This window comes from Epargyreus clarus, unplaced genomic scaffold (assembly GCF_041222505.1).
Source record: "Epargyreus clarus isolate Ecla_fem2 unplaced genomic scaffold, WU_Ecla_fem_2.2 ptg000027l, whole genome shotgun sequence".
Taxonomy (NCBI): domain Eukaryota; kingdom Metazoa; phylum Arthropoda; class Insecta; order Lepidoptera; family Hesperiidae; genus Epargyreus; species Epargyreus clarus.
Window position 1 is genome coordinate 4,973,775 of NW_027332234.1, and position 15,154 is coordinate 4,988,928.

The 15,154-nt window shown below is 35.3% G+C and overlaps 1 protein-coding gene across 1 annotated transcript in view; it reads right to left on the minus strand.

The window, feature by feature from the left end:
* The window catches only part of LOC140753682 (MOXD1 homolog 1), a 108,867-nt gene that overhangs the window by 42,033 nt on the left and 51,680 nt on the right, over positions 1 to 15,154 (minus strand). Inside the window, exon 3 of the mRNA XM_073088412.1 lies at positions 1,987 to 2,468. Coding sequence (XP_072944513.1) covers positions 1,987 to 2,424 — 438 coding nt within the window. The 5' untranslated portion in view covers positions 2,425 to 2,468. The remainder of the gene's footprint in view (positions 1 to 1,986; positions 2,469 to 15,154) is intronic.

Consider the following 15,154-nt stretch of genomic DNA (forward strand, 5'->3'; position numbering starts at 1 on the left):
ATTTTGCATTACGCAATTGTATATCGGGCGCGTTTTTTTACTCGTCTGTTCCACCGCAAAAGAGTAAATGAGAAGCGAGAAGCGATGTTTGTTCAGTCAAATATGCATGCAAGAGATAATGAAAGAGCGAAAGATAAAGAAGTAAGAAGAAAACCTACCTACATATTTAGCCAAGATAGCAAGACAATGTCGATCCCTAGTCAGATATATATCTACATAGTCAATTTCCTGAATCTTGCTGTAGGTCTGGATGCTCATGTTTCATTGACTAGTCTTTGTGTATGAGAGATACTACTGTGTGAAAATGAGTGTAGAAAACTTCAAAACTTTTAAAGCCATGACATTACATTACTATTGAATAAAGTGAACTATACCACTAAATAGCATTCGCGTTCTTCAATTGGTATTGATTCTTAAAAATATCAAATAAAATGCACGAAATGATTAAACATGGCGAAATAAAAACATTTTTTGTATTTAGCGTTTTCAAGCAATTCATTTCAAAATCCACTTTTTTACGCTATATAGATGGAGCTTACTCCCAATAATTTTATTTTATTTTCTTACCCTCCACGAATGACACTATTTAGCTTAACCTGATCGTTAATCTTCGACGGTAGGCAAAGGCCTTTACGTTGTAGCCAACTTGAATTTTTTAGACCTCGATGGGACACAGACGTATAATGTTACCCAAATCTTTCATAAACCTGATACTTTATTCAGCAAAAGGTAACCTTAATTAATCAGCGTGATAATTGCCAAGCTGTCTTCAAACAAAATTCGCGGAGAAAATGCTTCATTTCACATATAATTCTAGGCATAGTATTTTTAAAATATAGAAGATTTTTTAAAGTTATTGTAATTTGGTCTGCGTTTATATAATGGAGTAAAAGGTTGTTTGGCTCCGATAGTGCTGTCGCGACACATAACGTGCTTTATAATAACAATGTTAAGCGCTGCGGTATTCTGGTTTGAATTGTTATATATGTTTATATATGGTAAAGAAACTAATGTATGAGGCATTTCAACTTAGTCCTGGAGAGTAGCAACGCAATTATGGCCGATCTCAATTAATTCACAGTAGGTATATAAAAAAGTTATTTGTGACTTCATCATCAACCCATTATTGTCCCACTGCTGGGCACTGCTGGGTCTCCTCTCAGAATGAAAATGATTAGGCCATAGTGCACCGCGCTGGCCAAGTGCATATTGGTAGACTTCACATATTTTTGAGTTTTTTTTTTTATAAATCTCTCAGGTATGCAGGTTTCCTCACGAGTTTCTTAACCACTATGCTATCACTGCCATTTGTGACTTACTGTACCTAAATTACAAAGTCAATTCCATTTAAGATAAAATAAACGACGAATATTAAAAGACAACAACTAAAAATAGCAAACAAATTTTACGCTCACTAAGTTTCTAATTTACTACAATGAGTGAGCTCAGTTTGCTGATTTCGCGATTTTATAATCTCCGAAAAGGCTATCAGCTTTCGTTCAATAAAAAACTTAAGACATTGAACTTGAACGGGACCACCCGGGGAAAAAAATAAAATTCGTGAGAAGAAAACAGCAGGTGCTTTGTTGATGGTATATAGTCGTATTTATAGATAGGTTTAATCTTTTTCCTGTTTTAGGAAGTAGGTTGGTTTGCGCTTACGGATTATAATGTATATCGAAAGGGAAAATTGAGGATTGGGGTTGGATTGAGACGAAAAGTCGATAAATCAATGGATTAATGATTCGCCAATAATTAAATAGTTGTACTATTTTGATTTGGATTTAAGGATGAATAAGGTACTAAAATTAGTATACGCAGTACCTTATCTGCGTATACTAATTTTAGTACTCAAAATTGCAACCTAACCTTGCCTAAACTTCTGAGAACATCTTTACCCAGCGTTGCGAAAACCTATTTAAAATTCCACATCATACTCTGCTTATATATATAGAAGTGTGTATTTTTAATTATAATAAAACTTACCAGAACTTGAGCGATGCCGTTCCTATCATCCACCCAAGCAACGACGAGATCCGCTCCACGCATATTTCTTGCAGAATTAAAACCCAGTCCGACATAACCACGGGTTTTCGCTTCCAATCTAAACGTTATACTCGAATCCGTGTTAACCCATCTGAGTACAACATCGTTGTTTTCGTCCAAGCGCTCCGAATGCGCCCACGTCAAACTCGATTCGTACGATTGTGAGTTAAAAACTTCCCTTCTATTTCGACTTCTGTATTGTCCGACTATTCGATGCGTCTTCTCGCTTTTCCGTTCTACTTGCAAGAGTCTCAACGCTTGCGAGTTCTGAGTGGGATTCGATGGTAACTCATTTGGGGGAAGCGGCTGTTTCGATCTCGGCAGTTTCGCGTCGCAGAGAAAGAAGACGCTTAAAATTAAAACTGTCGACAGATGCATTTCTTAGACGGTTTTTAATTCTCTTTTCATTACGTTTGCCAAATCTGAAACAAAACAAAATATTATTAGAACCACCGAATGTAAATTAATTAAAATTTTGCGTTCAGATTAAATCAGTTGAGCTAAAAGTCTGATGTTTATCGTAATAATATTATCGCGAGTGTAGGTAGAGAGATACAAAAAATCTAAAACAAAAAGCATATCTATGAATATTTAAGTTGGTAGCTCCAAATTAGTCACAAAGTACTCGTAATCAAGAGGTTACGGAGTTCAAATTCGTGGAAAATCACTCCGAAAAAAACGGTTTACAAGCTTTAATAATTTAGGTTTTGTTGACAGCTCTTGAACCCGGACCGAAGATGCGAAAACCAAAAGATAATGGCAACACCAATTATGTGGGGCGACCACTGTGACCGCAACTACGACATGGCAATAATGAGGCAAGCTCTTTATATGCAAATTGAAAAAAATAATTAAGACTTAAAATTTCACTAACGGTCATTACGCACTGAATAAAGTTACACGATTAAATAATTAATAAATTATAATATTACCTATGAAATTAATATCTGAAATTATTTTGCATTAAAATACTGAGACACAATTATAATTTGAATCATAATAATCAGTGTTTTTTCATTCGGAATTATAATAAAAACCAAACAATACGGAATTCTCACATTATTAATAAAGTTGGTATTTAAGATTAATAGAACTCTCTGAGTAAATTTCAATAGCACTACCATCATCTTGATTTTAGAACAATAATTCGACAATACATGGTTGTTCAGTTTGAATGGTTAAGGCAGATATTGAGACAATTAAACTTTGTTGTCAGGGTAACGCATCTGTGATTGATTTTGGGTTACATCTTACTGTATTTGGGGGTTTGTTAAACTTAGTGGCAGCAGCAATGAATACTACATAACATGAAACGGGTTCGCATCCTCAGTAAATCCTTTGTTACATAAACTAGACGCATTATTTTTCTCATATCAAGCGAATAGGCCGACCAGCTGGCTGATAATAACAATAAAGAGAGACATACTTATCCGAAGCGGTCCAAGTTGATCCTTAAGGGTAGGAACGCATTGGTGGCCAAACTCAGATAGGAATGGAATCTTAACTGGAGGATGGGCGGCAGTAGCCACTTACCATGATATGGATTGCATGCTCGTCTGATACTTCAACTGTATAAACAGTTACTCATGAACATTCCCAACTAAAGGATATTTGAATAAAAGCTCCTTTTGTCCCTTAACGAAACCTTCTTTACGAAACAGCCTTTCGTAGCGGTCTAAAGTTGTATTAAAACGATGCATATTCTGCATCTTTCAAACACCCAATTCATAACTATAACTCTACCAATAGAGTCAGCGTACGTCAAATACTTAAGTATATAAAAAGATAAAATAACACCATGACACAAAATCAGATTATCCTGCTTAAAATTCAAAGTGCAAACGCACCGCTTTAAAACAAGCCTCAAGGGAGTGCCGGTACCTAATATTCAATGCTCGAATCGCATGGAGAATAAAAAATACGGGTGAGAATATCATTTCGGATGAAAAAATTTTGGCCGTAGGAACCATCTGTTTCCCGGCGCGCTACTCCTGAGTAAAATTTACGAGCACATCCGAAAATAAATCATACGAGTGCTTACTTATACTCGTAGATATGATACTGAATTGAAATTTAGAGGTTAGTATGGGGAATAAAAATTCGTATTCGTAAATCGGTTGGTATTTGTTTGTGGTATTGTTGAGCAAATGTAACAAAAGGTGGTAGAATATTTCGTGCTTCGACACCTAAGGTCACTTATCACTGCACTATGACGCAATGTGCTCTTGTTTGATAGTTAAGTATAGTAAAACACTCTTGAAGTATTCTAGCATCCATTATCATCATCAATATATTACTGATAAATTAACAAGTACGGATCTTCTCTGAGAAGGAGAATAGATCCGAGAAAGAATTTACCGCGCTGGCCCAATGCAAAAGATTAGACAACAAAGTCCTTTATAAAAAAAAAAAATGTTTTATTATATTATTTATTATAGGAGTGTAATAATATTCTCAAGCAAGTCTATTTATGATGTTTTCCGATGTTAAAGAAATAACTTTTAAAGGAGATTCAAACATAATTAAATTTCTTAGGAACCAAAAAAGTTGATCTTGCCTAAGCTGCTCAAAAATTACGCATTGCTTTCATTGAAAACACTTTCTCAATACAACAAGAGTATGAATGAAAAGTCTAAGCAACATTTCAATACCAAAACAGAACGGAAAGGCCACAAAAAGCAATTGCATCTCACCGAAGCGATAGCAGGTGATTATCCACTTATTGGGAGGAAGTCGAAACCGCCCGGACTCGTTATGCGTCGGGAACTGGGCGGAACTAGAGAAATAAGCTGAGCGCCTGACCAAATTTGTGTCTTTTTTGTGGTTGTAGTGCAAACAATGATTGTTGAACATGGTTCGATAACCACTTGTAGTCTTTTAACCTCAGATTAAAAAAGGTCACAGTCTCTCGAAAATTTTTTGAAACATGCCAAATAAAAATACCAAAATTTCACATAAATATCTCAGTCTATTTTCTGACTTTTGCTCAAACCAATGTTCGGCTGGCTTGTCTATAATTATTAAAGTTTTTTATCACACTTAAAATGTTTTCTATCGTAAAGGGACGAAATCATTACATTTGTATGTAAGTATTCATATATGGCAGTCGCTATTCCGTCAGTTATTAGAAAACATATAAGGATTGATTCACATATCAATTACTCTACTTTTATAGTTTCATATATAAGGGTCGATTCGCACACATCACTCATGTTGGTCTGACAGTCGGAAAATAGTTTCATAAAAGCGAGGATCTATACGAGTTACATGGACCGTGTCTGATTGGCTGATTGGAAGTTTTACTTATAAAGAATGTCTGCTATAATTGTACAATTGTTAATTGATTAAATGCATCATGAAATGTACATTGTACAACTTGCCTTGTGATTAAATTCAGGACTTCGCGTATGTCTACAAATTACTAAATCTTAAGTTATATTTAAAAGAGCAACATTTCTTACAATTAGAGGATGATGTAACAAAGATGTGTAACTAAATTGTAACTCAAGGAGTTAGCAAAAATATAAGAACTCATTGCAGTTCGATTGTGACGGTGGAGACGGTGGCACAGCGCCACGCATCGGCCTTAAACAACAGTGTTACGGCTGTGTGTTGGGAGAGTGTGGTAATGGTCTCTGTATTACTGTCCCACACTGCTCGGCACGGGTCTCCTCCCAGAATGGGAAGGATTAGGCCATAACCCACCGCGCTGGTCAAGTGCGACCTGGTAGACTTCACATAAGTTTCATAACTTTGTTTTTTCTATTTTTTAAGACTTCCCAGTTATGCAGATTTCTTCACTATGTTTTCCTTCACCGTTTAAGCAAGTTATAATTGATTTTTATACGCACATAACTTTGACAAATCAGAGGTGCGTGCCTGGGATTGGAACCTCGGTCCCCTCGACCAAGAGGCCGAGTTTCTTAACCATTAAGCTATCACTGCTTTTTAATTTGGATTAATACAGGGCTGCAATTACCACTTACTATAATGTGTTCGCTATCTAATAAAAAGTCAGCATTCATCTTAATCTACCTAATAACAGCAGTGTTAGGCGCTGCTGTGTTGCGTTTTGAAGGGTGTGGTAAGGGAGACATACTTTTCCGAGGCGTTCCAGCTTAGTCCTCAGGGGTAGCGGCGCATCTGTGGTCGACCTCAGGTGGGAATATCAAATCCTATCTGGGGTTGATTACATATGTCCATGGGCGGCAGTAGCCACCATCAGGTGGATTGCATGCTCGTCTGTTACTCCAATATTATAAAAAAAATCCCTACTTCCCTACTATCCCTACTAAGTTTATAAATGCGAAAGTAATTTTGTCTGTCTGTCTGTGTCTACTTCACGCATTAGTAGGGAAGTAGGGATATTCATATCTCTAATCCTATTATGAAAACTAGTTACGACCGCGATTATAAGTCCCGTAAACTGATTCATGGCTATCAGATGGTGCCGCCCGCGCGTTAATGACGAATTGATGTAAATTGCACGCCAATTAGTTCCTGTAAATCAACCAAGTAGGTAATAAATAAATTGAATGTCCATTTAGAAATATTGATGATTAAATGCTTATCATTTTGCTAAACAAACGCTGCTTTTTATTCATCATTGGTCGCTTTTCATATATTTATTTATGTTTGAATATTAACGGAGTCTATCAAATACAGTGATAACATTTATCGAGTTTAACAATGAGTCTTTGCGAAAACAGACTTCGTTATACAACTTCAAACGCGGTTAGAGCCGCGGATATAAAGCCATTGATAAACCGCACATTTGACTCCGTACAGATGCGCACAGTATGAAGTCAGCGACGCGAAGATGAACCGAATGAACCCCTAAGCCTTTTTAAAAAATACGAACTTACAGTCCCACACTAGATTGTTTGTGTCATGGATGCTCGTGGATGGATGCTGTCGTGGACACAGAGCTAGATGAATGCACAAACAAAAGAGCTACAATAGAAATCTAAATACATTGTATAGATATTTGTCCGTGGATCAACCGGGGGCACTCTTCACGTCTTCTCGGTATAAACCTTCTTTACTCTTTATAAGATACAGTACCAAGAAAATTTTTGACCGGGTGACCTGCACCTTTTCTATATTGCCTTTCGCGCCTAAGAATGTCGTTCCATCAACTGGACTCCACGCGGTCTTACACGCTTCGGTTCTCGCATTCCATTTTAACGTGTACTTGATATATAATGAGCTTCCTCCCGAAGTACTCTTGGAATTTCATGATATGGGATTAAAAAATGCGAAACATACTCTTCTGAAAATGCAATTAAGTATGAGACATTCCTCTGCTGAAAATAGCCATAGGCAACATTTCATCATGTGACCTGACTGTCTTATTACTACGAGTATCTTCAGTTGCAAAAAAGATTTAAAGTGTTTAAATAAAAATAACTGCACTTTAGATTAGAATGTCTCTCAACAAAATTGCATATAGAAGATAACAATTGCAATTCCATGGCAAGTAATGATTAGCACAAAAAGTTTCAAAAATCTGTTTCGATTAAAAATGCAGTAAAAGCCGTTAATCAGTTTGGGACAACAATACAAGATGTAAACGACTGAAAGAAAGCGGTTACGCTTACCGCAAGTTACATTTACATTGAGGTCACATTTTACACATTTAGTCAATTACATACCTCTTCTTCTCCTTCTTTAGGTGTGGTAATTGTAGTGGTTAAAGTATATTATACAGATAATTTGGAATTACAATACACCATTTCAATGAGATGTTAATTTACAGATGGGTTAAATTTGACTGATAGTTTTAAATAAGAAATGTTCGAAATAAGTATTGAATTATAAATAAGTAAAGAGTCAAATGTCCTGCACATGTGAATGTTACTTGTGCGCTTTAGAAATTTGTGATTATCTTTTCATTTTGTAAGTTTGTCCAAAAACATCATACGACTATTTATAAATTCGAATCAATTCCGATCCGTTCAAATAGCTAGTTACTTATTAAATAGTTAATCAACTTATCAAATCTTTTGTCAACAAATAAATCGAACAGATTCCTTCCTCCGCATTCGTTTTCCTCTGATTTGCGTAAACCAGGTTACAAAGCCAAATGCCGGCATTCCAAGGAGATCCCTTTATTCACATAATTAATCAGCGAAACTACGAGAGCGAGTAGCTCGGATGTTACGAAAATCTCCCACGCAAAGCTCCGCCAATCGCAAATCCCGCCATAATAAATTACTTTCATTAATACTCTTCGAGTACTTTAGGTTTGTATGTAGGTTTGTCAACTTAACGAGTGGTAAGAAAAATAAACGTAATATTTCTTCTTCGATTGCTTACGAATAGTCTGTTTCAAAGTGGTCGATAGTTGGGGCCGCTGGATTAAATACTGAGAGAAACGTTGAAGAGATTTTTATTTTTCCACTATTTTAGTTGAAAAATAAATGCCATGGCCATTTTTTTAATTTGTTATTCCTGCCTTGTTAGATTAATCCATACGGATAAGACTCATATGGCACACTAAGTCTGTATAGTTAGTTAGTAGTATAAAATAGTTTAGTTTAGGAGCGGATTCAGGAATTCAATCTTTGGTCAGGCAAAAATTTAAACCATGAATTAAGATTTCAGTTCTGCGTTTAAATGTTTATGCACTTGTCTTCGTACGCGGTCATGCCAACCACGACACAAGTGCTAGTAAAGTAGCAGTGACTTTAGAATGCGTCATTCCATTATTTACAGCGTTTATTTATACATGTCTCTTGTTAACCTTAACAGTACTCTTAAGAAAAATAAACCCAATATTTTACTCGTCGATCGCTTAAGAACAAACGGCTTCAGGTCCAATAAGTTCTAACTACGAGCCGGGGGAAGGCGACAGGCAATAAAAGATAACGAATTGCGAATGCCCGGGAAATCATGAATTATGGTGAAAAACCGAGAAACGCTAAGAAAATTAAACGCCCATTCTCAAACCGTGAGAATAACGAGCTAAGTTTTTCCAAACGATTTCTCGGATGCAGTTTTCGACTCCCATAACAATAGGGTTGCCATCTTTCTTTTCTTAAAAAACAGGCAACATCTTTTTTGAGTATTTCCACATATTTCTCACAAGAATATAGTACTTTGTGGAAAATTGTGGAATTTTTCATTTCTCTGAATATATTTTTTTCCTTCGACTCTATCCTATTATAAGGCGATCAATTTTCTGAAGACCTTTTTTCGGCGTATTACTTAAAAATTTTGGAACCCAGGTTATCTAAATTGCCGATGTAAATATAGTACTTTTCGTATAGAAAAACTTACTAAAATATAGTACAATACATACATAATATATAGTATATAGTTTGCATGGCAACCCTAAATAAGACGTCCATGAGATAAGAATTAGAAAGAATCTGCTTCACAGTAATTATCCGATAGCTATTGTTGTAACGGAAGTGAGATGTTAATGACTAGAACTTGATTTGAATTCATTTTATTAAATCAGCGTTGAAAAATCTCAATGGAAGCACTGAATTAATCTTTTATGTTATTAAGATGTAATCTTCCCAAAAGTAATTTACTTTTGAGTATAACTACATGAAGACTGTTCATTTATTAATAAGAAGCCATGCCACGCCGTTTCATCCGCGTTTAAAAATGTAAATGCTCAAGAGATAACATGGTACATTCTTTTTTTTTGCGCTCAATGTTATTATTTTTTAATAATAGTTGCATAAGTTATTCCATAAAACATTCGGTGAAGTCAGTTTAGCCGTTTCAGAGATTAGCCTGTACAAACAGACACACTGACAGGCCAAAAACATGTTTTCTTATAAGTAGCGTTTTTACTTTCAACACATTACCTGCATGTGATCAATTTTATTTATTTGTATACATTATATAAGGAATTAGAATAAAATCGTTAGTTAATAACTTTACTACTCCAGATGTATTTGCTGGCTGTACGCGCAGTGGTTTTCATATCCATTGTTAAGTTTAGGGGATAATAGGGGATAATGCAATTCGTATGAACTGCTGCAAAATATAAGATGACCATATTAGTTCCAACCACCACACAAGTGGCAAGGAGTCAAGAAATTCTACAATCCGCTTCAGATCCCATGTTCTATATAAAGTTGATTACAGATGTACGGATGAAAGTGATCATTTTCCACCAGGCGGACAGCGTGCTCGTTTAGTATTTTAATTAATATACACACATTAAGTCATGGGGAGCGACAGCCGTCATCAACGAATGCCGTTAGCAGTCGCTAACGACAGTCGTATGAGCTACATGTCGGTTGTATGTTACCTTCCTTATGTATTAGGTAAGGCTATACTCGTATAAAGGACTAACAACTTTTAATTAATTTTATTACTGTTCTTCAGTTTACTTTATGAATAGTCACAACGTATGTAACTTTGTATACCCCACCGTAACCCCATCGAGTTTGGGTGAATATAATTTGACCATCGTTATTCTCGCCCTTATGTATAAAGTACTACCAAGTTTCCCGCATAAAAGTATGTATCCAGATCCATTGCCAAGTGTCAACGTGTCCAGGCCTGATTTATAGCCAGGCCTCACGATACGGTCTATCCATCAAGGATGCGGTCCGGTAATGGATTGCGTATTCTATCGTGTCTTGGCATTAGCATTGGATTGTTTTTGCCTCACAAATTCACCGTGTGGGCGTCATTATTCTTTGTACACAGGTTTTGAAACACGGGCCCATTCTTTCGTGTTAGTTTAAGCTGGTAGGAGGAATTCATTTCTCGAAATTACGATCGAAGATGAGGAAATACGGACAGTTTAAAAATACTTTGGTATTCTTAAATTATCTTTATGTATTCTTCATAAATAGGCTGCAGATAGGAACAAATTTTCAAAAGACACCAAATATGGAATGATTTTCTCGACGAAATTGGAGATGAAAAAGTCTATGGACGTATAGATGATGTTTTTAAAAAGTTAAGATTTTAAAATAGACACTTTTTAAAGGATACCATAGGTAAGTTCGATTTACAAAGTAAATAGGTAATTGCTATAAATTCATGAAGCACCCGGTAGTAGGTAGTTATTAGCTAATAGGCCATTTCATTACATAGATTTCATAGATATTCGTTCAATAAGGCGAATACAAACATGTGCAATCTGCCTAATCGTTAAAATCACGATAATCTCACCACAAAACCGAAGCGCCTACGTTCCAACTAAAGGGTTACCATTTATACGACTTTACTTAGTCCTGTTTTGTAAAAGTCCAGTCAGTTTAATTTAATAAGAATTTGAGACACAGAATTGGGTGCACTCTAAAATACCTACGTTGGTTTTATCCTATCCAATAATATACATGAAGATACGTAATACAAAAGTTACACGATAGTAACTATTCTTATAGTAGATTTTTGTTAAGGGTTTCAATGACAAAAGTTAAAAATAAGCAATTAAACATATCGATACCTTAATTCTCAAATCAGCCAACTCCACTTTTTGTCAAAGTGTTTTTTTTTCTTCATTTTGATTTCGTTCAACGCCATTTACTATCAAAATAAATAAAAAAAAAACATTTTGACAAAAAGTGGAGTTGGCTGATTAGCGAATTAAGGTATCGATATATAACACCTGTTTGTTATTGACGATGCTAACTTACTAGTATAGTCTTATAAAATACCAGTGATCGAAAACGGAACCATTTAGATTTGATGGATAATATCTACACATTCCTATATAGATATGAGCGTGTTCTCAATACACTAACAATGCCATTTGGGTCATCTCTAAAGTATTAAATTGGACATGTCCGCTTCCGTCCTTCACCGTTGCCACCCTACAACGTTTACGTTTCGCAATCGCAATTGTGCAAGTGTGAATACGGCACCAGATTGCGAAACAAGATAATTTCGATACTAAGAAACCTGTACAATACATCTTTAGCACTAAATGATTAGGTTCCCATGCCGTTCTCGTAAGCCGTGTAATCCTAGATTTACAAGATATTTTATTGTTATTTATGGTTATGTAAGTTCTTGCAACGATGGCTGTTTTAATTAAATTGAGCAGCAAACAAGCTTACAATAGATCGGAGGATATGTGGTCACTATGGCCCATGGACATTATGTCTGTCTGTACCTATAAAACATCTACCCTTCTAACTAAAGCCGAACATTATATCATCATTACATGTGTTGCCACCCTTGAGGACTAATATGGTCGCCTCATATGTAGATACGTCAGCCGCCGTAGAACTGCTTGTTGCATTTCTTCTACTAAAAATGTGTAGTCTTTACGACACATAAATATGAAACTGACCGTATATAAAACCGTATAGACCGTATTGGAATTCAACCCGAGGTCGACTATAAACGCTTCGATACCTTTAAGAACTGAGATGTAATGCGGAATCATCAATTTGTCTTGTTCATTACGCCCTTTAAACATAACTGAAGTCTTACACCGGTTAGTAACTCCTTAATTGAATTCCCTATAAAAACTCCACCCGTTACCGACACCCAATTTTCGAAAATTCTCACGGTGCGTTTACACGAAACAACGATTTAATTAGTGCTGCTGATTAAACTATAGTTTAGAGCGATTGTTGATTGGTTACGGTGTTCCTTGTCTATAGGTATCGAACAGAGATCGCTTAAAACGGCTGTTTTAGTTAAATTTGCTGGAAATGTTATTGTGTTCTAACGATTATTGGTTTAAAATACATAGAAGTAGGTAAGTCTACGTCATTCATTTTAATTTTTTTTTGCAATCATAACTGTTTAAACAAAACAACTTACTGACAAACCACGTAGCTGAACGGTTACAATACCGATGTGAAGAAGTCCGGGTTCGACCCCTGGTAAATCAAATGTCTAAATGATGATTTCTGATTTTTGTTCTGACTCTATGTGATTATGTACTTGTTATTTAGATAGTACTAAATAATTCAGAGAAATTCTTATCTTAAAACTAAGTTCCAATGATTTCGATTTTTCCTTTGTTATCTGCAAAGACTAAAATACAACCTTATACCAAGCCAAATACAAAACAGTGCACACAACCAGCTCTTCCGTAAAATAAATCTCAAAAATTCGTATCGCAGCAACATACATATTTCCCGTGAACTAGAATTGCGTTATGTTATGCATTTCAATATTTAATGCTCGTGTGAATTCTGAAACTTCCTTGTTGAAAGTCGGGGGACTCGAAGAAGTTGAAGACGAGATCCAGTTGAAAGTTTGCTTGCTACGAATTTTACTACGCTCTTATTATTCTGATGGATGGTAGCTTAAGAATCTTAATACGTTGGTACATAATTTGTAGAAGTCATTCAAAATTGGGAAGAAGATGAGACGTTATGGGCTGTTTAAAAATATCCGGCACAGATCTACTAACTACTAATTTTTGGCACAGCTTGATGCAGTACACTCTAGGGTTTCCGGAATTTTGGAAAATTCATGACCAACAGTCAACATGTTTGACTTTAACTATCTCAGAGGTAGGATTTCTGAAAGGCTTTTTTTATACGACTGTAACCCAATCGAAATAGATCAGCATTTCTACATGAGCTCACACAATTAAAAAGAAAATAGCAAAGGAACAATGCAGGAATTGTACTGTGAAATGGCGAACCTGATACCACTAGTATATCACTATAATTAACAAAATTGTATCGAGACTAATAATTATTTATTAGTTAAAGTTAATGAGATTTATATCTCATTAACTTTATTTAACAGTCGTTAAATGTTTCCAAATAATTGTTAAGCGATAATAATTCACCCTTGAATCCAACGCCCTAATGGCATACTAACTCGGGTTGAAGGGCATTTAATTAAGTACAGAGGAAATAACTAGTTAAGTTTGTAACGATCTAATTTGGCGCAATATGTTGCTGTTGTAAACATTAACTACTGCACTTAATTGGAGTATTTGTTTAAAAATGTCAGTTACGTTATTTAAGTAATTTTATGTGCCTTCAATCACCTATTTTCTCGTGGGTGTCCTAAGAATTCGTGATTAAATCATATAAATCAATGGATGAGAAACAATGTGTTATTGAAAAAATATTTAACATAAGCTTATATAGAAGCTCTCTTTTTCTACATCTAACAGTAGCCTTCTATTAGCTAATGGTAACCTTTAGCAGTTACGATATAGACATGCGATCTATGATGTGGGCTACTGTAGGATACTATGGGCACTACTATAAATACAAAAATATATGTGTAATCAACTTTAAGCAGAAAGAATGTCTACCTTAAATGGATAACAAAACCGTTGATTCGCCTGAAGACTGAGTTGGAATGTCTTATACCCTTTGTAAGTTTCATGTACCTACAATACATGTACCCTTACTCTTTTCAACCCAAAAACTAAAAATACTGTTATAAGCCAAAAATAGAAGTGTATAATAATTCTGCAGTTGATCACATGACGTTCGGGTTACTTTTCGATGTATTCGTATTGGCAAAATAAAACCGTCAAATTGAACCCAACTTCAGCATTTGCATATCCAGTATATTCATTTAGGTATTTGAATGCAAGCTCCACAATTCACAACAGGCCAATTCGATTTAAACACTGAACTGAAACTAGTGAACTTAGTTAAAGTTGCCATTTAAATGTTTGGCATTATGGGTTTTGACTCACTTTGGAGTCTTACAACGGATGCACAGAATAATAGGTAAATATAATATTGTATACGAAATGTTAGGTTGGATAAGAAAGGGCGCATTTTTGTTATTTAATATAATTTCATTTTATTTTATTGATGTTATTGATTAAATTGATGTTCATTTGATTTATCGCGCCAGGGAGATTTTTTCTTTCAAATCAATTGTTAAGATTAAGCACTTTCTTTCTCAATCAAAAATGCACGAGTAATTTAACAGAAGAATGAAGGAAACATGAGTAAATCTGCATAGTAAAATTTATTTAAAGAAAAAAATCTGAAATATGTAGTCTACCAATCCGCACTTGGTCAACGTGATAAGCTACCTAAACCCTTCTCACTGGTAGAAAACCTATGACCGTCAATGGGACAGAAAAAACAGTTACTAATTAACAGTTATCAGGAGTTAAAAGATTCCATACAACATAAAAACATCTTACGTTTCGTGTCAAGGTTTCAGCTTAATTATGCGACAACAA